The 22,757-nt window shown below is 36.0% G+C and overlaps 3 protein-coding genes across 3 annotated transcripts; 2 read left to right on the forward strand and 1 right to left on the reverse strand.

Annotated features, from left to right (window-relative positions):
- The first annotated feature begins 5,190 nt into the window (after positions 1 to 5,190).
- Positions 5,191 to 14,814, forward strand: LOC132173801 (uncharacterized). The gene is made up of 20 exons (XM_059585408.1): positions 5,191 to 5,683; positions 5,786 to 5,874; positions 6,224 to 6,333; positions 6,461 to 6,515; positions 7,016 to 7,104; positions 7,256 to 7,322; positions 7,407 to 7,469; positions 7,725 to 7,895; positions 7,990 to 8,083; positions 8,158 to 8,237; positions 8,347 to 8,422; positions 8,630 to 8,673; positions 9,251 to 9,318; positions 9,932 to 10,017; positions 10,140 to 10,297; positions 10,383 to 11,721; positions 11,850 to 12,136; positions 12,853 to 13,059; positions 13,145 to 13,301; positions 14,270 to 14,814. Exons 1-20 carry the CDS (start codon positions 5,572 to 5,574, stop codon positions 14,566 to 14,568), a joined length of 3,651 nt encoding a protein of 1,216 aa, XP_059441391.1. The 5' UTR covers positions 5,191 to 5,571; the 3' UTR covers positions 14,569 to 14,814.
- A 395-nt stretch (positions 14,815 to 15,209) lies between these two features.
- LOC132173804 (polycomb group protein FIE1) lies at positions 15,210 to 20,377 on the reverse strand. Its single transcript, XM_059585411.1, has 13 exons — positions 20,125 to 20,377; positions 18,878 to 18,943; positions 18,641 to 18,763; positions 18,013 to 18,093; positions 17,847 to 17,939; positions 17,613 to 17,688; positions 16,793 to 16,872; positions 16,642 to 16,713; positions 16,277 to 16,336; positions 16,051 to 16,147; positions 15,750 to 15,813; positions 15,593 to 15,652; positions 15,210 to 15,488 (listed from the first exon to the last, which is right to left on the reverse strand). The coding sequence occupies exons 1-13, from the start codon at positions 20,299 to 20,301 to the stop codon at positions 15,425 to 15,427; spliced, it is 1,113 nt and encodes a 370-aa protein (XP_059441394.1). The 5' UTR covers positions 20,302 to 20,377; the 3' UTR covers positions 15,210 to 15,424.
- Positions 20,378 to 21,438: 1,061 nt separating this feature from the next.
- On the forward strand, positions 21,439 to 22,287 carry LOC132175903 (protein CHLORORESPIRATORY REDUCTION 41, chloroplastic-like). The gene has a single exon (XM_059587992.1). It carries the CDS (start codon positions 21,508 to 21,510, stop codon positions 22,126 to 22,128), a length of 621 nt encoding a protein of 206 aa, XP_059443975.1. The 5' UTR covers positions 21,439 to 21,507; the 3' UTR covers positions 22,129 to 22,287.
- Positions 22,288 to 22,757: the final 470 nt, after the last annotated feature.

A 22,757-nucleotide genomic window follows, 5' to 3' on the forward strand; every position in this document is an offset into this window, starting at 1 on the left:
TTTGACCGTCAATAAAAAAAGGAGTGGTACTGTGGTAGTAGTAATGGATGGCCATAAAATAGTTTTAATTATCACGAGATGGTAAGAAGGAGAATTGCTTGGAGACGATAAAAAGAGTCTGACCAAAGCTTACAAGGGACGAGTCGGTGCCATTACGACCTAGTTTGGCATTTTCGAAGTGTCTCTGTCAACCCAGGGTTACTCTTAATTATTTAATTATTATCTCTTGTTTTTGTGGTTGGAATAGGGCATGTGTTTTTTTGGTCAGCAAAATTATTATGAGCTAATTTTAATAAAACATAATCAAATCTCTTCCAGCGAACCAAAATAGAAGAATGCTTTTTAAGGCTGGTTTTTTTTTTTTAAGGGATTGGTGGGATAAGTTTGTTTTTTCTGCTTTTTAAAAAAATAATATTTACGTAAAACTAAAAAAATACTAAGAGAACACAAAAAAAAAACAATAATTATAATTTTTTTAATATATATATATTTTTTTAAAAAAAAATAGTTCAATCTTATTCATTAATAAACGAGCATAAAGCTCAAACAACCATAGCAAAACTTTGAAGCAATCATAGCCGAAGCTACGAGGTTACAAGCGTAAAAAATAACGTATTACATTCCAGACTCATACAAAATCCGTTAACCTATAACTAATTTTTAAATTAAACAGCAGATTTGAGATCTGCACCATAAGTAGCTCTTATTCCTCGGCATTGAGGGTAAAGAATCCCAAGCCAAAACTTATCATCCTTGACCCAAAAGACAAAATAACGTTTATATTCACAACCCAAAGATCTAGACCTGAGCAAGAAATTCAAGAGGATAATAATATTCAAACCAAAGCGGGGTCAACATATATATATAGGTATGAGTTTTCATTTTTGTAGTCTTTTCCTCGACCCGAAAGACAAAGTCACGTTTACATTCACAACTCAAAGGTCTAGACATGAGCAAAAAATTCATGAGAATAATAATGTTCAAACCAAAGCAGGGTCAACATATATATATATAGGTATGAGTTTTCATTTTCTTAGTCCTTTATTTTCTGCGTTAATTAATGCGGTTATCTATCAATTTTGAGAAAGTTGACCACCACTTAGCTAGATATCATTAGGTTTAAAAAGAAGGAAATCTGAGAGAGACTAGCATTTAGAGTGGGCCAAGATAATGGTTTCTACTTTAATTGGATGTTAATAAATTTTATCAATTATATTAATTGATAGCTTTAGCTAGATTAATCTTTTTTTTTTCAAAAAAAAAAAAAAAGGGGGGGGGGCCGGACCACAATGAACCCATTTCAAGGCATGAAGCCTGTGTCTCTGGCGTAGGAAGTAGGAAGAAGGAACTTGGTCGCGCGTGCGTTACAAGGACAAGAGCGCGAGTGGACGCCGTTGTTTTTTCGTGAAAGTTCTGTACTTGGGGTTTAGGACGGATTGCGTCAGTCACGGTCGTGGAAACCACGAAGTACGCAAGTTGTGCGGATCGGCTAGACATGCTTGTCGATTTACCAACCCAACACGTGCGCCTCACGTGTCAGTACCAAAATTACTAGTGCATGACCCATACATAGTTTTTTAGAAGGAAAACAAAAAATTTTTTTTGCAATTTTGCACTTCTTTAGCATATTTAACTGACAATTTATTTATTTTTTTAATTAAAATTGACCTAAAAATAGATTAAACATGTCACAGCTAAGCGTTTTTTTTTTTTTTTAACATGTTCATACAAAAAAGGAGGAAGATTCGAACTAGTGACATTCACTTTATGAAGCGTGATCTCCAGCCGATTGAGCTATCCCTTAAAAACGTTGGCTAAGTATTTTGAGAAAATACTAGAAGAATGTAAAATCTTTTTAAAAACTTTCAGCAATAAATTTCAATTGAGTAACTAATTAGTAAAGTTTTGGCTCTATTAACAATTCTTAGATAGTGATTATTTTTTCTTTTCTTTTTAAAGTATTTTAATATAATATAAAAATGAAAGTAGTTTTAAATGTTTGTATTTTAAATTGTTCGTTAATAATTTTATTTTGAAAAGATAAAAGACAAAAGTTGTCAAGTAAAGCCTTTGTTTTGAAACCAATTAATTAAATCGCCACTAAACAAGGAAAGAAAGTCATGCATACAAAGCAATGGTAATAACTAATTCTTATAGGGCTTTTATATAATTAGGCTGATGTGAAATGTTCATAAATTATTTGATCAATTTTTTCATAAATCTAATGGTTTACTGTCATTCCACATCATCTCAATTGTATAAATATTATATAAAAGTTGAGTTTTTAAATTTACTCTAAAAAAAAAAAAAAACTTTTAGTTACTCTCGATCCAATAAGTTTTCAATCCAACTTAAAAGCAAGAGATCTCTTTCTTTTTCTTGCAACCTAAACTAATACGAATTGTGATTTATGCAATTATAGGGCTCATCTATTTGAATTGGCGGGTTTTGTATTATAGCTCAAAACAGGTGAACTTCACAACTTTTTCTTTAAAGATTGCCTGGATTTCACTGTTTCAATCCGATATATAGAAGTGAAGTGACATTTTTGTAATCCACATTTGTGACATGATTTGGAATATGTTGGCCGGGGGTTATGCCGACGGCTAAAAGTTGACATCAAATCAGTTAATTCTACTAGCATTGACAAATCACATGTGGTTTAGTTCAATGTATACCTTTTTTTCTTTATTCTCTTTATAACGTGTTGAATCTTTGCCACATAATAATGTGTTACTTTTTCCAATTAGGTCTGGCCACAAAATAATAATAATAATAATAATAAGGAAAAATGATAATCTATAACATGTGTTTTACCTTTTTTATGTGCCCAATCAAGTGTGTAAGTAAGGTCTTGTCCCCCAATAATTTACTCATTCATGGGCTAATACATGAGCTGGGCTGGGCCCTAAATAGCCAATTACATTCACATCCCATCAATCCCAATCAGTTTGCAGATTGGCCTGAGCTTAAAGGGGCCAATCTGCATTTGGGTTTATACATAGTGATACCATTTACTAAAGATCTTCAAGGGGCCCACTCCAATCCAACGCAGCCTGTTGCTTCACAGGTGTATACCGTGTATTTGAAATTGTGTTACTTTTAGTATTTTTATTTTTTATTTTTTTAATTTTTTTGACATGCCACACAAGAAGGGGAGGGAGATTCGAACTAGTGACCTCCACTTCATTAAGCGTAGTCCCAGCCGATTAAGCTACTTATTGAGGACTTTACTTTTAGTATCTAAAAAGTTGTGTCAAACAAAAAGTTGACATGTTTGGTAAAACTTTTTAAAAGTACTTTTTTGATTTTTTCACTCTAAAAGTGGTTAAAACATACTTTTGAAAAAAAAACTTAAAAATGGAAGTTTTTTCTCAAAAGCTATTTTTTTTTAAAAAAAAAAAATTTAAAAGCTTTATTTTTCAACGCAATCATAAACATGCTCTAAGAAGGTCTATCCACCTTCAAGGTAGATCAACTGCCCGACAAGCCAGCCCACTTCGAGGGATCACTGATAGACAGTCACCTGCTCTATGGATATATCATATATAGTAATGAGATCCTAAATGAAAATATATTTTCACCATACTAAGAACATGTTTGAGATTGTATTTGAGAAATAGAGCTTTTAAGTTAATTTTTTTTTTTTTTTTTTTTGCTTTCTAGACCTTTAAAAGCACTTTCAATGTTTTTAATTAAACGAAATTTTAAAAGCACTTTCAATGTTTTTAATTAAACGGAATTTTTTTTTAAAATTAATTTTTTTAAGTATTAAATACACCTTTAGACTTTTTAAACACACACCTAAATAGTAAATAAGGTCTAACTCAAGCTTCATAGTGTTTTCTACCCGTACTTCTACACCCATCTCAATTTCTTGGGCTTAGACGAATATAGATGGTCAAGTTACCTAAGCCCATGTAGGCTCAACGCAATCAGCGGGCAGCCAATACATTGAATTACGTGCACATCTTTGTAAAGCAACGTAGAAGACAAACCAACACACGCCTTGAAGCAGAGAATTTCGGCTCTTGGAGGAAGCATGCCGATTCCTTTCCAATTGATAATTCATCTTGGAACACAAACCCCAACCCCACTCCTGTCCTTTCGCTTCTACACGTATTTGGACGATCCAGCTCATACCTTCATCTTTACAGCACCAAACAACTTTGCTGCAATGCCTGCTGGACTTCTCTCCCCCTTATCACTCTCTTGGGCCTCGGTTTTGGTGGTTTTCATAATTAAAGGGAAAAATATAAAAAGCTCTCCAAACTATCAGCCGTTTTCGATTTAGCCCATAATATTCAAAAAGTGATAAAGTAGCCTCCCAAACTATCAAACTATTGCATTTTGGCCACTCCGTTAGTTAAAACCGTCAGTTTGGACGGAAACTGCAAAACGACGTCGTTTTGCTATGGGTAAGTTACTACAATGCTATTTTATGATAAAAAAATTTTTTTGGGAAAAATATAAAAAAACCCTCCAAACTACTAGTCGTTTTCATTTTAGCCTTCTAATGTTCAGAAAGTGATAAAGTAGCCCCTAACAAAATGACGTCGTTTTGCAGTTTCTGTCCAAACTGACGGTTTTGACTAACAGAGTGGCCAAAATGTAATAGTTTGGTAGTTTGGTGGGCTACTTTATCACTTTTAAAACATTAGGGGGCTAAATCGAAAACGACTGATAGTTTAAGGGGGCTTTTTTATATTTTTCCCATAATTAAATTTGATTGTAATTGGTTGGGCAAATTCCTCAATAATTATTCTTAGAAGTTATTAAATACACATTTGTGTGAGTCAATGAATCAATAACATCTATTTTTACACTAAAAAATATTTAGTTTACATGCTGTTATTTTTAGAAGTTTAATCAATGATCTAGTTTATATGTTGTAGTTTAATCAATGATTAAGATTGAATCTTAAAGTTGACTTAATTTTAGAAGTTTTTAATAAGAGAGAGAAAATGAAGAAATTTTTTGAGAGATTCAATCTTAACCATTAATTAAACTACGGCATATATGCTGTTATTAAGCCGAGTCCACTAAAAAAAAAAAAAAAACAACAAAAGAAAAGGCCATGCATGTTGCCATTTGCCACCCAAATTAGAACCAAAAAAAAAAAAAAAAATCAATATCAATAGCATTTATACTATTTTTAATGTTGGGTCATGGCTCATTTGCCTTGCCTCATTGTCACTCACATGGAGTGAGTGTGGCTCTTGCAATTTCCACTTTTCCCAAGCACGAAACCATACCGACAAATCCACCCTCTGACACTTCCTCAGAGCCCCCTGGATCCGAGGCACTTCCCCCATTCGCACGTGCCACATGTACGAACCTCTCATATCGCACGCAGCAACCCACCACCTTCACCACCACCCGCATTCCCCCACCTGAAATTCCACTTCACAAACCAAACCTCATACCCCCCCAACTGGCTCCTCTCAATGTTCGCGCCGACCCGAACCTCGCAATCCGAACCCGACTAAGGATTTCCTGCATTTCCGATCATATCCGCGAATTGGATCCGACCCGTTTCCGGAGATTACTCGGAGCTTCTGGAAGACGAAAATGGAGTCGATACTGGCGCGCGCGTTGGAGTACACGCTCAAGTACTGGTTGAAGTCATTCTCCAGAGATCAGTTCAAGTTGCAGGGCCGGACCGTACAGCTCTCCAATTTGGGTAAGTTTCGTGATTACTGTGGTTAATTTGGTTGAATTTTTGGTGGAATATGTGATTGGATTAGGGTTTAATTGTGGAATTCTGCTTCGAAATTTGGCGCAGATATAGACGGCGACGCTTTGCATTCGAGCGTCGGGTTTCCGCCGGCGCTGAATGTGACGAAGGCGAAGGTCGGGAAATTGGAGATAATGGTTGGTAACTAATAGCTCTCGATCCTTTTTTTTTTGTTAAAAAAAAAAAAAATTTAATGATAATTGATGATTATTTAATGTACTCTGTTTGGCTATTAAGAATCGCTGGGAAAATGGGTGGAAAATGAGTTACATTTATTACAGTTCACTGTTTACTATCTTGAAGATTGTAAGAATTTCAATAGATAATAGAGGAAATTTAGAAGTGCAAATTGTCAGATTGTTTCTAATAATTCAGTGAATTAAAGGATGCATAAGACTTCAATTAGTTTTTCAGCAAATTAGACTGGATTTGGTTTTGTTTTAATATTTTATTGTCTAATTGAGTTTGATTTGTGTTTTTTTGTAGTTGCCATCGGTAAGTAATGTAAATTATGAGCCAATTGTTGTGCAAATTGATCGGCTTGATTTGGTTCTAGAGGAGAACTCTGATTTGGAGGCATCTAGGAGTCCGAACGGGTATTATTACTTGCTTTCTTGCTTAAAGATTATATTCAAGATTAGATTAAGTTGTGGTAATTTTTGAAGTAGTGTGATGCTTGTGCTGTTAGTTAAAACTGATGGGTTCTTCTTTCATCACTTGCAGTACCCCGACATCAGTTAGCTCTGTGAAGGGAAGTGGTTATGGATTTGCTGATAAGGTGCTCCTCTACCTTGTCTAAAGTTAAATTTATCTATTTGATACTTAAGCTTCAACAATTCCAATGTCATGGATTTGAGGCATAAATCATCAAACCTAAGTCCTATCCTCAGCTCACCCCAGCACTTCACTTGAACCAAGTCTAAGTGCTACTCAATTTGTTATATTAATCTTCTACTGCACCATTTCAGCTTGCAGACAGTCATTTATCGATTTTAAACACGAGATATCTTAGATCCTCCTTTACGACTTCTGTCCATGCCCTTTTTCCTCCTTCTCTCTTTGTACTCTCAACTTTTATTGACTCACACATCTTAAACAATAAGGTCAGGAGCACACACAACTTGATTTGAGGACCGATAATCCATTATGGTGCCTGTAAAGGTTTTATGCTGGTTTCCAGCTTGATATAGCTCCCCATTGCTTGGGCTTGTCATTTCTTACATGCACACAAATGCAAACATTGAATTTGAAAGACAATTCACCTTATATGATTATCAGATTGCAGATGGAATGACTTTAGAGATTGGCACTGTCAATCTTCTACTTGAAACTCGTGGTTGTGCTCAAGGCCAAGGAGGAGCAGCTTGGTAGGTTCTTGAGGCCTTTACATATTGTTTGTTTAACATCTGTTTGTCTAGTGTTTTTTTTTTTTTTTTTTGTTTGAATCAACATATTCTAATGTATCAGAATGCCTATGTAAACCTTTTCTCGTATATGTATATGTTAAACCATCCCCAGGGCATCACCTTTGGCAGCTATCACTATACGCAATCTTTTGCTGTATACCACAAATGAAAATTGGCAGGTAATTTGCTGGTTATGCTTGTGAGATGGTCGATAGAGTACTTTCTTCTGTACAACAGCTAATTTAACAACATTTTCTTAACAGGTTGTAAATCTTAAAGAAGCGCGGGACTTCTTCATTAACAAAAAGTACATATATGTGTTCAAAGTAATATACTGATTTTCATTAATACCTATATTGATATATGCATCATTGTTTGTATTTTGTGGGGTTTTTTTAATAATTGTTTTTTAGGGCGGGAGAGGGGTGGGGGGATTTGCTCTTTTTTTTTTTTTTTTTGGATAAGATGGACCATGAGAAATTTGCTGCTTGTGCATGTGTTTCATTATTCTCATAAATGAAAGATGTTAAAATGCTTGTATTTACATGAGTACCTAATGATTCTAAATTCTTCTTTACCAGAAACTTGAATGGGAATCTTTGTCAATTGATCTCCTGCCTCATCCTGATATGTTCATGGATGCTAATATAGCCTGCTCCCGAGAGGAGGGGAACCAGAGAGATGATGATGGTGCCAAGCGAGTTTTCTTTGGGGGAGAGCGCTTTATAGAAGGAATATCAGGAGAAGCTTATGTAATGAAAATCTGTCATTTCAAGTTGATTCTTATATATTTAGATTCTTATCAGGTCCATATTATCAATTATATCCTTAATTTCTTATGGCCAGATTACTGTGCAAAGGACTGAACTGAACAGTCCACTTGGGCTTGAGGTCCAGTTACACGTTACAGAAGCTGTTTGTCCTGCATTAAGTGAACCAGGTAATGATATTTAGATTTTTCCTTATTCATAACAAAAAAAATTGCATTGGGTTAATTTAGCATTGTGTGAGCAGGACTACGTGCTCTTCTACGCTTCTTGACGGGATTATATGTCTGTTTAAATAGAGGAGACGTTGATCCAAAGACTCAACAGGTTTTAACTTGCCTTAGTTTTTATTCTTTCAGTAAAATGTTATCTTGCTAACCTGTCATATACCGATCTCAATCAAGTTCTCTCTCTCTCTCTCATGGAATCCTGGCAGAGATCTACGGAAGCAGCGGGACGCTCTCTAGTCTCTATTGTTGTAGACCACATATTTCTCTGCATTAAAGATGCTGGTTTGTCTCCCCTCCTCTCCACAAATTTATTAACCAATATATGACGATTACTTTGATACCTTCTTACTATATCTGTCTCTCTCTCTCTCTCTCCCGCCCTTTAAAAGGTTTTTCCATACGTATAGTGGAATGTTTAAGACCTTTTTTTTTTTTTTTTTGTTTTTTTACTGAAGGACCTTTTCTTTTTTCCTGTTCTTGTACTTGCAGAATTCCAGCTTGAACTTTTGATGCAGTCGCTCTTATTTTCACGGGTAGTTAATGACACTAAATTATTCTTCAAATTTCTGATAACATCATCTTACCGTTCTTATCCCATATGTTTTGTGGGTAAAAACCAATCATTTCTGAAGTAAACAAAGCAATTTAGTGAGCAATCTTGAGTTTGTCTTTTCAGTGCTTTATATGTTTTGCTCACGATACCTCATATAATGCTATAGTTAAGATATTTATTGCTTGAAGAACAGAGAAAAGATATTTGACATTAGTTGCATTTTATGTATCTGGCTCTATATAAAACTAATACGGTTGTTGTGTCCTTAGATAGAATATTTTTCTTAAATTTTCGTAGCTTCATTGTTTATTTGAGTCTATTTTTTCAAAGATAATTTTTTGACAGGAATCTGATGCTCCTTGTTAGTTTGATCAATTCTAGTGGCAAGTTTACTATTGGCTTCGTACTTTATTTAACTATTGCATAAACTTAGCTTGCATTCTCCTGCTTTAAGCTTTGAGACCCCTTCATAAATTTTCCCATGCATATCTTAGTTTTTGTGCAGATCTGTACTTTTAGTAATTTAAGACCTTATCTGAGATGTGCTTTTCTCGCAGGCCAGTGTTTCTGATGGAGAAGAAGACAATAACTTGTCTAAGGTCATGATTGGTGGACTATTCTTAAGGTTAGCTTCTTTTTGTTTCACAGACTTTGTCCTACTGAATATCTGTTCTTGGTAGTTTTCTAAGAGTTTCAATGTTGCTACCATGGAGTCTGCGGAATCTAACTTTCCATTTTTGTTCTTTGCTTTTTGGAAGTTTTAGCTTTTATTCATGTGTTTTCATTTCTCTTTTTCTTCTGTTACAATACCACTCAAATTTATCAATTTGACTTTGTCACTTAGTAGTTATTACTTATAGGTTCCCCTAGAAATTACAATGTAAAAATTTATAGAATTTTTAAAATCCACAAAAGAAGAAATAGAAGTAGAGGCAACACTGTTTTACACTTAGAACTGGAAAGTTTGTTGATCGCCTTGATGAGCATTTTTTGGTTTACTAGATGTGGATATGATCTATTCCTTGTGACCTCTACTGTATCTTTACTCAAACCAATTTATTTAATTATATTATTTTGTTTGAGAGAGCAGAAATATGTCTTAACAGGATTTTTATGCTGTCCTTAAATGTTTGGGATGAGGCTTTTTTCTTTTCAATTTATCTATCCTTTTATGTATTGACTTGAGTTTATGTTATTATGTAACTGAAATATAACTTACATGGCTGGCTGGAATTTAGGGATACCTTTTCACGCCCTCCATGCACCTTAGTGCAACCATCAATGCAAAGTGGTTCAAAAGATCTTCTACACATTCCTGAATTTGGTATCAGTTTTATTTATTTTATATTTTTGAGAACATCAGTTTCAGTTCAATGTCTGTATATTTTGCTAGGATTGAGTATATGTGAGATAAGGTTGATTTTGTTCCTTTGTCTGTTTGGCCAGCTAAGAATTTTTGCCCGCCAATATATCCTCTGGGAGAACAGCAGTGGCAATTAATTGATGGTGTTCCTTTAGTATGTCTCCATTCTCTACAGATAAAACCCTCTCCGGTTCCACCATCTTTTGCTTCACAAACAGTTGTAGAGTGTCAACCTCTTATGGTATGCACCAAATGCTTTCTATGAATGACCTCATTTACATTAACTTTTTAAGCTTCTTAGTAGTATCTTCCTATTCTTGATTCAGATTCATCTTCAAGAAGAATCCTGTTTGAGGATATCTTCCTTTCTAGCTGATGGAGTTGTTGTCAATCCTGGTGCTGTTTTACCTGATTTTTCTGTAAATTCCTTCGTTTTCACTCTGAAGGAATTAGATCTTACTGTTCCTTTGGACCTGGGCAAAATGAATAATCCTGTTAGTGACAGGGACAGTTACATCCAGAGCTCATTTTCTGGAGCAAGGCTTCATATTGAGAGCTTGTTCTTTTCAGATTCACCTTCACTAAACCTAAGGCTATTGAACCTGGAGAAGGATCCTGCTTGCTTCTGTCTCTGGAAAGGTCAACCTATTGATGCTAGCCAGAAGAAATGGACCGCTAAAACATCACTCCTTAGTTTGTCTCTAGAAACATGTACTGGCTTAAGTGGACTTCAAAATTCTCTTGACTGGAGTTCAGGCTTGTGGAGATGTGTTGAACTGAACGACACATGCATTGAAGTAGCTATGGCAACTGCTGATGGGAGCCCATTAGCAGATGTTCCTCCTCCAGGGGGTATTGTCAGGGTAGGGGTTTCTTGTCAACAATATCTGTCCAACACTTCAGTGGAACAGCTATTTTTTATACTGGATCTCTATACATTCTTTGGCAGAGTGAGTGACAAGATAGCCCTTGTTGGAAAAAATAATAGACCAAAGAGAGGTAGGAATAAATCGTTTGGTGGAAGGCTGATGGATAAGGTTCCTAGTGATACCGCAGTAAGTTTAGCTGTGAAGGATCTTCAGCTTAGATTTCTGGAGTCTTCTGCAAAGAATGTTCAGGGAATGCCCCTGGTCCAGTTTCTCGGGGATAATCTATTTATCAGAGTTACCCACAGAACCCTTGGTGGTGCCATTGCTGTTTCATCAACCTTACGTTGGGAGAGTGTACAGGTGGACTGTGTAGACACTGAGGGAAAGTTGGTGCATCAAAATGGCACGTTGTTAACTTGTGATGAAGATGGTCCTTTGATTAGTGGGAATGGATACCCTCAATTAAGAGCTGTCTTTTGGGTACACAACAAAATGGACCATTATTCAAGCAGCAATGCTTTTGCAGTTCCATTTCTTGACATAAGCGTGGTACATGTGATTCCGTTAGATGAACAAGATATTGAATGCCATAGTTTGAGTGTGTCAGCTTGTATTTCTGGTGTTCGCCTTGGTGGAGGAATGAACTATGCTGAAGCCTTGCTGCATCGGTTTGGAATACTTGGGCCTGATGGTGGTCCTGGGAAGGGGCTATCCAAAGGGTTAGAAAACTTACGAGCAGGGCCATTTTCAAAACTTTTTAAAACATCATCTCTCATTGTTGATGATCCGGAAGAGGGTATGTAACATATTATATCTGGTAACATTGTTTAACTGGTTGAACCCGCATACATGCACACTGATTTGCTCATCTGTCCCTTATCTTTTACTTTACCTATAGTTCTCTAAACTTTCCTTTTTAACCAGATGGAAATTCAGGAGATGCAAAAGAAATTAGCTCGTTGCAGTTGGGAAAGCCAGATGATGTGGATCTCACCATAGAACTGAAGGACTGGTTATTTGCTCTAGAAGGACCACAGGAGATGGCAGAAAGGTGGTGGTTTGACAATCATGAAGGTGTAGGTAGAGAAGAGAGGTGTTGGCATACAACTTTCCAGAGTCTGCGGGTGAAAGCAAAAAGTAGTCCAAAGCATGAACTTAATGTCAAAGGAAGGTCGCAAGAAATTCAGAAATATCCTGTGGAATTGGTCACGGTGAGAATGTGCATTTTTCTCCTCTCTTTTGCTCCTTTAATTTAGCTTTTAAATTTTGTTCAAAGGCTTTAATTGTTCCATTAGTTTTAGAAGCTGGTAAGCACTGCTAATGAAACATGGAACATAAATAAACTGTTTTGACGGTGAATTTGTCCAACATGAATACAAATTATTGCTTTGGTATCTTGAGTTATTCTTAGGTTCTTTGCTTTTCCTATTTTGGAGTTGGGTCACTGTCGGTGTGCAGTTATAGGAGCACTAGAGAACTTCTGTCTTGTCCCAACCACTCATTCAATTTAGATACTTTGTTGATGAGACGCAACTTAGTTGATCTAAATTGAGGCACATCTTATTTAACTAAAAACCATTAGTCTGTTTTTTTCTGTCAGACTAGCTTTGTATTTCTTGCAGGTTGCCAAAGTGGGAATGGTTAAATTTGGCTTGTAGAATAAAATAAGCAAAAAACTGAACCTGATTTGGAAGCCTTGTTTGTGTAGTGAGATGAATATATTCATCCTGCCTATTCTTCGCCTGGGCTATGTTGGTTACTTTGCTGATGACTAGGTATAGTTTGTCCTAAATATTACCCTACCCAAACATGCGTGCAACCCTTATCCTTTAATCGAATTTTATTTTGTGAACTATCTTCAAATTGCTGTCTTTATTTAGCTCTAGAAATTTACTATTCATGATCTCAAATTTTGAGATGCTTGCAGGTTGGTGTTGAAGGCTTACAGACTTTAAAGCCTCAGGGTCTAAAGGGCATCCATCCATCTGTCTTACCCACAAATGGTATTAAAGAAACTGCTGAGACATTTGGAGGGATAAATCTTGAACTTCGCCTGGTGATAACTGAGGACTCCATTGATGATGAACTAGGGAAGTGGGAGGTGGAAAACTTGAAATTCTCTGTTAAGCAACCGGTAATATAGTCTTAACTTTACAAGCATATCCATGCTGCCTCTTGTTTTAGGAAGGTCTTGTATTATGGTGATTTTTACCCTGCAGATTGAGGCAGTTGTTACCAAGGATGAGTTGCAACACCTTGCTTTTTTGTGCAAGTCTGAAGTTGACTCTATGGGTCGAATAACTGCTGGAATTTTGCGGTTACTGAAGCTGGAAGGTTCTATTGGCCAGGCAGCAATGGATCAACTAAGTAACCTTGGTATGTTAAACATATTGTTAAGACTTCATTTTTTGCAACTAGAATAAATTCTTATTATTCTCGACGTCTTGGACTGGAATGCTGAACGCTATGGGCATATAACACCTTGAAGGCTCATGGTTTTTTTGTAAGCAAACTGCAAATTGGTACAAGATAGAGGTTATTAGAATCAGGATTCTATATTTTGATCAATGCGGGCTGTTAGAATCAAGTGGAATAGTAATGAAATTGAACATTTGGACTGTAATGTGTTAACCTTTAGCCTTTGGATTTTACAATAGTTATAGAAGTTTGATAAAATGTCTAAAAGGAGAAGAGCATAGAAAGAATTGATTAAAGTACTTGAAGAAAAAGTGTGTGTGTGTTCACTTAAGTGAATTTATGTGATTCAGCAGAATCAGTTAGTAATAGATGCAGCTCAATATAGCCCCTTCTTCAACTCCCTTTTCCATTGGATGCCAACCTATTATTGTTTCCATTTTTCTAGCTTCCATGCCTTATCTGATCTTTTTTCCTTTCTCTTGTATACATCTTGTGTATATTTGATGCGCCCTTTGATTTTAAATGAAATCCGATTTCTTAAAAAAAAAAAAAAAAAATGAGGTTTAGAATGTTGAATCATAGCGATGCATTCATACATGATATATAGTTGACTTCTGCATCGTGAAGTAGCAGGATATGCTGTTCAGGGAGCCCCCAACACTCCCAACCCCGAGTGGCGGGTGGGTCTCCCTCTTCTCTTCTTGCTGTGCATGACAGTCCAACCCATTGAAACTCCATGACCTATGCGTTTGGATTGAGCTGCATTGTATTTGAGTACTTAATTGAAATACTGACCTATGCTTTCTTTTGACCATAATGCTTCGCTACTTAGTATGTTCCTTGTTGGACCGATTAAATATATATCCTTGTTGCGTGTTCCATCTTTCTCAATGAGGGTCAGAATTTGATAGATTGATGAATTGCAGGAAGTGATGGCATTGACAAGATATTCTCCCCAAAGCTCAGCAGTGGTGGTAGTGGTGGCAGTATTGGGTTCTCTCCATTACCAAATCTGATCAATGAAAGCCCACGTACAACTTCTTTGGAAGCAACGGTGGCTTACCTAGAGGATGCAGTTTCAGATTCACAGGCCAAATGTGCTGATCTTATTACCGACGTAGGTGGTTCAGAATCTTCCATACAGCATCTTGAGACCATTAAACAACTGAGTCAGAAGCTTGAAAGTATGCAAAGTTTAGTGATGCGGCTACGGACTCAAATTTAATTTGGCCTACTGCGTGCCATTTTAGGCTGTTATATTCTGGGATAAACGGAATCCCAATCATTATAGTTCCCCATTCTTTTTTGTATATAACATATATATAGAAATCCATGCGAGGCTGAAAAGGAAGCTGCTCTTCTGTGTAATGAGAAATTTTGTATTCAAGGATGACTTGCATATTGTATTAATTTAGATTTGGAAGAATATGGTGTTAATGAGAAATTTTGTATTCAAGGATGACTTCCATTCCATATTGTATCAATTTAGATTATGGAGAATATGGCGTTAAGTCATTTACCCCGTCAGTTTCTTCGTTAAAGCACCTCAAAAGTATGGTGACGGTCAACGTGCAATGAATGCTTCCTCATTTTGTAGTCTTCCATTAAGCTACTAAAGATCGATAGCATGACCACTGTGTACTGCCAATTTAAGCGGTTTAAGGAGCACAAATATGAAATATGCAACGAACTTATCAGCGTTTGAACCGCACAAAAGTGCTTGTCTTGCGACCTCGCGGTGCCTACTAGGACTGTTTGGTAGCCCCACAGTAGGCTAATAGACGCCCTTGCTATAGGCCTCCAGGGCCATCTGGTAATCCCACGTTGGCGGCCTTGCAATAGAAACACTTAAAAAATTACAAAAACTGCTCAGAATGAAATATATATTTCGCATATGGATGACTTTTGGTTTTTAACAAAGTGACAACTTGGCTGAAGTAAAGGTCACCGGTCTCAATTTCTCTAAACAACGGTAGTTTAGACTCTAAACCCCACAAGGTTAGAATAATAACCCTAACCCAATCCAAATTGGGCACCGAAATGTGCATCTTCTAACATTGCCAATAAACCCACTTAGATGCTCAAGAAGTTGCCACTGCATCCCAGCGCCAAATTGTCCCATCTTCACAGCAGCTGAGAATGATGCTGTACACATACAGAAGGGAAATTGCATGTTTCAATATTCGGTACATTTATAAGATCTCAAATAACAATATGTTGAGGCTAAAAGTAATGCATGAAGGGTTCACCTTCCATCAAAGGACACGGCAGTTTGTCTAATTGGAGACTTTGATTGAGCATGAGACAGCCTGAAAGAGGTGAAAGAGTAGGAAAACCTCGTTCATATTGCACAGAAATTGCAACTTTAAACATAAACTTCAACCAAAAAAAGCAAAACCAACGAACTTTGCAATAAGAACAGGGGGGCTGGATTGCAGTTCCCAAACAAAGATCTTTCCTTCCCTATTCCCTGGTATTAAAGACAATGTAGGATGAGATCACCACGAGTAGATATGCAAAAGCTGGAAGATACAGTGCTCGCGTGAATGCAATTATAAGGAACTATATCAGCAATATTGTGATAGTTCAGAAGTATTTATACAACATCGTATTTTATTGACAATAAATTCCATGAGCATTTGTTTGTGTGTTTATATAAATATCCAAAAAAAAGGAACATAAAATGAGGGTCCACTTAGCCTTTTACCTATAGCAGCTGCATTATAATGAAAATCACATGAAAACTTGATGAACCAAATATCGCACTCTGGAACAGGATATTTCTGAAGGATGTCAACTGAACCCTAAAAAGATCATAGCAGCAAAAAGCTGAACTGGGATTATTAAAATCAACAAAAATATCCATGAATATAAACTGATATAGATTAGAGACGGACAAATTAGAAGTGCACTAGTTATAAGGAAATTCTAACCTCCCCAGGAGACTGGTCCTTCATTTTAGGTTCCCATAAAACAATTTCATTGTCAACACTCTGGAAACGAAATAATAACATTAATATGAGCATAGATTATATCTACAAGGCATCTAGAAGCAACTCCAGGTTATGATAATTCCTATTATTTTCTATAGGCACATTTGCCAGGCAGATTTCCAGTTCAAGCCAACTCAACTGTCAGCAAGCAGCTTAACTTGCTGATTTTAGTTAGTCAATTAGAAAAGGCAACAAATATTTCAAATCCTAATGTTTCATCCCATAGAGTATGGTTTTTCCTCAGTTTAAATCAACTTTGATTTAGATTAGAAGCCATACAAACAGTGGATAAAACAATAATTCACCTTTGAGAGGATGAAATCACCAAGCCACCTATTACAATCAACGTAGTTTGAATGAACTGAAGCTATGAACACCTGAAAAGAGTAAGGTGAACTAAGCTACAAAAGGCAGAAATACTTTTAACAGTAACATGGAAGATAGGCTGATACTCACAGGAAACTGAACATATTTTGTAGGGAACTTAGAAGGGAGATCTGTCCATGTGAATGATTTCTCTACGTATGTCCAGAACTCTGAAGCAGGGTTAATTACCAGACAAAGATTTAAAACCTATAAAGCGTTTAACCAGCTAAAATTAGAAACAACTAACCGACCTGCCTGAATATTGAATCAAGCAGGCCAACTCCCAAATGAGAACCTAACCATACCATGTAAAAATTTTCAATTAGTCGAGTAAGAATGTTTGAACAGATCGAGTAATACGACGAAAGTGAAATATGATTTAACTGGTTGTTCAATAAATTCTTCATGAATAAATAAAATCAATGATACCCAAAGCAGAACTTTCTGTGCAAATAGAGCATGTTCTGTGCTCATTGTCTTCTCAACAAGTTTGTCCAACAATTTTGCACTCTTTTCAATTAAAAACATTTTTGGAATAACCAACACTTTTTAGCACTTTAATCCCATGGAGAGGATAGGTATGGCATTCCAAAGGATGTGATCAGTGTCACCCATTACATCCCAGAGCAGCATTAATGGGCTTCACAAAAGATAATATGCATTATATAGATGATCACACTCAATATGATAGGTATTAAGATTATTTGTGATCTTTGTCTACATTTTTCGGTGCTTTTTATTCTGTGATACGTATGCTGTTTTTATTTCATCCCGTCCATTCAACTAGAGGTGTAAAACTGTTCACTAAACAAAAAATATCCATTCAGGCCGTCCAATGTTCCAATTTTGTTCAATAAATGTTTTCTTTTCTAAAACAAAAGTTACAAGAAAAACAACAATGATGTCCTACCTTTCATTGACCAGATCTTTACTGTGTTGTCCATGCCACAGCTTGCAATGCGATATATGTCCGAAGGATGGAAATCCTACAGTAACCAACATAATGTAGGAATAATCATTTAAAATCCTTATCTTGCATCATAAGCTATAAATTGAGTTGTGAATAAAGAACTCAAAGCTTTTCACCCTTTATGACATTAAAAGAAGGGGGGTGGGCACATAATTCTTTTTTATCTTCTCTTACCACACTCAAGACTTCATTACGATGACCCCCAGCTCCAGAAAATATCAAAATGCATATTCCGGTATGAACATTCCATAGCCGAACTGATTCATCCTGGACACTCTTGAATATTAGTGAGACATAATAAAACAAAAAGTACGAAGACAAATAATGTTATGATGATTACTTTGCTTGCAGACACCACAAGTGATGGTTTTAGGGGCTGAGTCCTGATTTCATTTACTGAATCCCCATGGCCAACAAAACTCTGCACAACATGAGCATGTCACAGGGCAAAAGAAGAAATATTTAAAAGCACTATACTTTCAGCATTATGCATTTAACTATGTAGTATTAAGTATTTTAAGAGTTTCGACTTATTTAGAACTAACTAACTAACTAACTAACTAACTAACTAACTAACTATATATATATACATGAAAAAATGGTAACGTGAAAAGCATAAGTTTACACCCTAGATGGGGTGTGACACATAAGAAAAGCCAATTTGGGTTCATCTCTTGCCAATAGACTATAACAGCTACTATTGTTTTTGTAACACTCCAAGCCCACATTAGAAAGACGAATAGCCCAACAGATTATAAAGGCATTAATGGGTGCTAAGTTCCACATCGGTTTATTTCTAGATGAAACTATGCTTTATAAGTGATTATAGGGAGCTTCAAATAAACTAGTCATTTGGGAGTGATAACGCAAATACGGCTAACACTTTCCTTGAGTCATTATAGTTTTACCATTACTTTTCTACTACAACTACCAAGAAAATAAGAGCTCAAAATTAGGAGATAAGAAACCTTGTGTATTTTCTCACTGCCAGCATCAATGACACGGATTAAACCATTGATTCCTCCAGCTACTATGAAAGGAGTTCCGTCAATGTTGCATGCCCAGCTCACAGTGTAGAAAGACTCATCCTTCTGATCTACGAAATACATTGAATTTGCAAATATTCTTCACAAAAAAGCTATAGATTTTACATATGAACTATAACTCAATAGAAGGATTAATAAATGGCAGCTGTGTTCACATACATCTTCATCAATATAAGACTGCAAGACAGCTATGACACCCCCTTCAAGACATTGGTAGACAGTCACCTGTTTAGACATAAAGAAATACAATTCCAACGGAAGAAATGAATATGATACTTTCGTTTGTTCCACCAAAAAAATAAGACATTTGAGAATGAAAATAATCTATCAACGCTATTCAGGAAGTGTGTGAATCTATAGTGCTTATCAGCATTGAATTATGCACCACCAGACCATTGATTGACTCAATTTTAGAGTATAGAACTAAAGAAAGAAGTACTTGACACCTTGCAAGTGCGACAAGCATTACAACAGTGCAGGATTACTAAAACTGTCTCCTAATATTTGCTTTCTAAAAACACAACCCAAATGATCAAGAGAGGGAAATTTATAAGTTCTCATAAATTCCAAGGCATATTAACTACAACCAATGAGTTGCACCTATATTTCTGTATAAAGTAAGAAAAAATAGCATGAAGACCAATAATACTCACAGACATAGTCCTTAACCATCCATATATTTAACTATGCTGGTGAAACCAAAAAGAAAATAGCAAAATATACTAGCAACAAATCACAATAACAAACTCATTGACTAAAAGCCCAACACTCCAATCAATGCTCAGGGTGTCATTGAACTCACCCCAAGCACAAGCAGCTTTCTCGAGCTCAACTAACCAAGCCTGTCTCTTAATTTTCTCTCAAACTCAGACCAAATTGGCCTTAATCACAAGCCAAGCTCTTCTAAAGCACATATGTTACTTTCTACAATTTACATTACTAAAATAGAACAATGCACACACCAATCGTTCATTAAGCCTAATCATCAGTGCTCAAGCTCCAAGGCACTGACTAACAAAACTCTAATTTTGCACCTCGTGCTATTCAGCAATATATAGCTTTATATAGACATATTTTCATTTCTTATCAAAGCTCTGACATTTGCATGATATGAAGCACATAAACTTGCACACTGATCTTTAATCAAACTTTTTTCACAAAAAGAACTAAAACCCAAAGAAATATCTTTGCGCGAGAAATTGAACATTTCCTGGAAAACCTATTTTCCTAGTGGACAAACAGAACCTTAGATTCATCGAGTGAAATCAACATAAAAAGGAAAATCGGTTAATCAACGAATACGTGAACTGTGTTTGTTACTAAAAGCCTTACAGGCTTACAGCTATTATAGTTTCTAGTGAATTTTTCATTTTTCACGGGAAAGGAACGGAGAAAAAGTAACGGACCCGATTGCCGCCGACGGTGGCGAAGACGTTGAAGTAGCGGGAATCGATGAAGTTGAAAACGACGGCGTATAGGGGGCGCTTGCCTTCTTGAAGTCGATTGGTGACTCTGTAATCTCGCTTCTTCGACAGCGCCAGCGAGCCCACCACTGGCTCGCTCCCTAACGCAAACTTTGCCATCTGAGCGCACCACCCACTCGGTTTCGCTGCTAACTTTCGTATTACGTGGAACAAATAGGAAGATCAGAGTGGCTGATGACTGATGACTACTGATGAGATTAAATTCAAATAAAATACGTAATTTTCATATATATTTTAAAAATAAATGTAAAATTATTTATCATATTTTAAATTTATTTTTATCTAATTTAAGAAAGGAACTATATCCTACTACTACTTCTTAACCTTTTTTTTTTTTTAGGCAGATTAGAAGTTGACATTAAAGGTCTCCAAGAGGTAGCTCAATCGGCTGGAATCACGATTAATAAAGCTGAAGCCACTAGTTCGAATCTTCTTCCCTCTCGTGCGAACATGTAAAAAATAAAAAATAAAAAACTTAAAAGACTCTCTGACCTATCTATTTTAAAGGAAAACATTTTTTATAATATTTTTTCTTTTTATGAATTGTTATATAACATTTTTGTGGAGGGAGAGTTTTATGCCAAATGAATGATAACATGCTGTTATTTGATTAGTTCATTAAAACAAATTGATTTAGTTTAATTTATAAGAAGTTGGAAAAATAAAATATAATTAAACTAAAGTGAGGAGTTCTTTTTTTTTGAATGAGAAATTTTTTACAAACCGATTTATAAGAAACTCATATCAACTTTTAAAAGTGACATGTGTCTTTTAAATATATAAGAAGCACATGCTTTCTTATTAATGCTATTAAAAAAGTATTTGAGAAGCAAATGCTTTCTTATTAATTCTATTAAAAAGGCACTCGAGATGCACAGATTATTAAAAGTGCATGTACTTCTCACTTATTAAAAAACACATAACACTTTTAGAAGTAGAGTTGAGATTTTTTCCACAACTCAATGTACAAGAAATTTGCATTACTTTTAAAAAATATTACTCTTTACATTTGTTACTATTTACATTTATTAATCATATTCACTTTACATCCGGCGTATTTTAAGTAGATTCTCAAATTTACTATTTAACTTTTTTGATAAAAAGTTACTTAAAACACGTTTAATCACTTTGAAAATATAAATTTTAACCTCCTGTTAATATATATATATATATATATATATTAGAAAGAGTGTTTACTACTTTGCAGATATTTGTTCTTTTGTTTTATCTATTTATCTATAAGCGGGAGCCAAATAGGCGCCCCTTATCTTCTTTTTCACCAATTGGTTCCATTTTCACACTGGCATGGCTTCCACACTCTTTCAGCTCCTTCTTCATCCAAACCCATCACACTCGCTCATCCATAGCCCACCACACAGAAAGCACTCCTCCATCAAATGCACTACTTCTGACAACTCCACCCCTCAGCCCGACCTCCCATGCCCACCTCCAGGTTCTGATCGCACCCTCAACAAACCAGAGAATTTTCCCATCGAAAAGCGAAGAAAATCTGAGATAATCCGCGACCGGAAGTCAACAACTGGCCTGGCACAGCCCGAGCCACGCAACTTTGAGATCGGTTGGAAGAGAACCAAGGAGATAAACTTGGAGAAGCCAAAAGGGTATATCATAGCGGACTTTCTGGAGAAGTTGGAGGGTCTGATGGGGAAAGAATTTGGGTCGACGGAGCTTCTGGCAAAAGTAGGGGAAATTGTGGCGGAGAGAGCGAGAGAGGAAGCAGAGGTGTTGAGAGATGAAGGAAAAGTGGAGGACAGGATGATCACAGAGTTGTTTAGGGTGTTGAGACTGATGGAGATGGATTTGGCTATGGTTAAGGCTGCGGTGAAGGAGGATACATTGGGTGAGAGGCTTGAACAGGCCAAGGCACGCTGCAGGCAAGCCATACTTGTTGCTCTCTCGTTTTGAGGATTTGAATAATTGGATATTATGATTTATTTAGTTTCTTTTGTAGGTTTATCTTTATCATTCCTAATCTCTCTATAAATACAGAGCATTGTAATACAATTTAATATACTGTAATATATTTCTACCATCTTTTAAATCAAAAGGGTGCTAGATTATCAATTACTTTGAGATAAAAGCTAAAATAACACTATCTGTACTCGAAGAATTTTATGTCTTTTAGGTGGCGAAATCTGCTTTATTGGCTTAGCTTGTGACCAAGCTGAAGAGGTATATATTGCAGTACCCGAACTAAGATGAAGTCTGTCAGTCACTGTGAAGGGGAAGATGCATGCACTGCACTGAACGTGGAAGTAAGAGTTGCAATTAGACTTTGAAATGCAAACTGCAAAGCCTTTTTTCTTGATTAGAAAATGGAAATTTGTGCTAACCATGATTAGCAAAAATGAAAGTACCTTTCTGCTGGTGTCAAAATTTGGCTACCTAGTCATCTTGTTACTCCAAATCTATTGACAAAATTGAGGTTTGATAAAAGAGAAATTCTACATGCGCTTCAAGTGCTTACTCTAGCGGCGAAAATCACTATTGAATCCAAAATTCAATAATGATTCATCTAAAATTTAATGGTAATT

Source organism: Corylus avellana, chromosome ca3 (assembly GCF_901000735.1).
Source record: "Corylus avellana chromosome ca3, CavTom2PMs-1.0".
Taxonomy (NCBI): domain Eukaryota; kingdom Viridiplantae; phylum Streptophyta; class Magnoliopsida; order Fagales; family Betulaceae; genus Corylus; species Corylus avellana.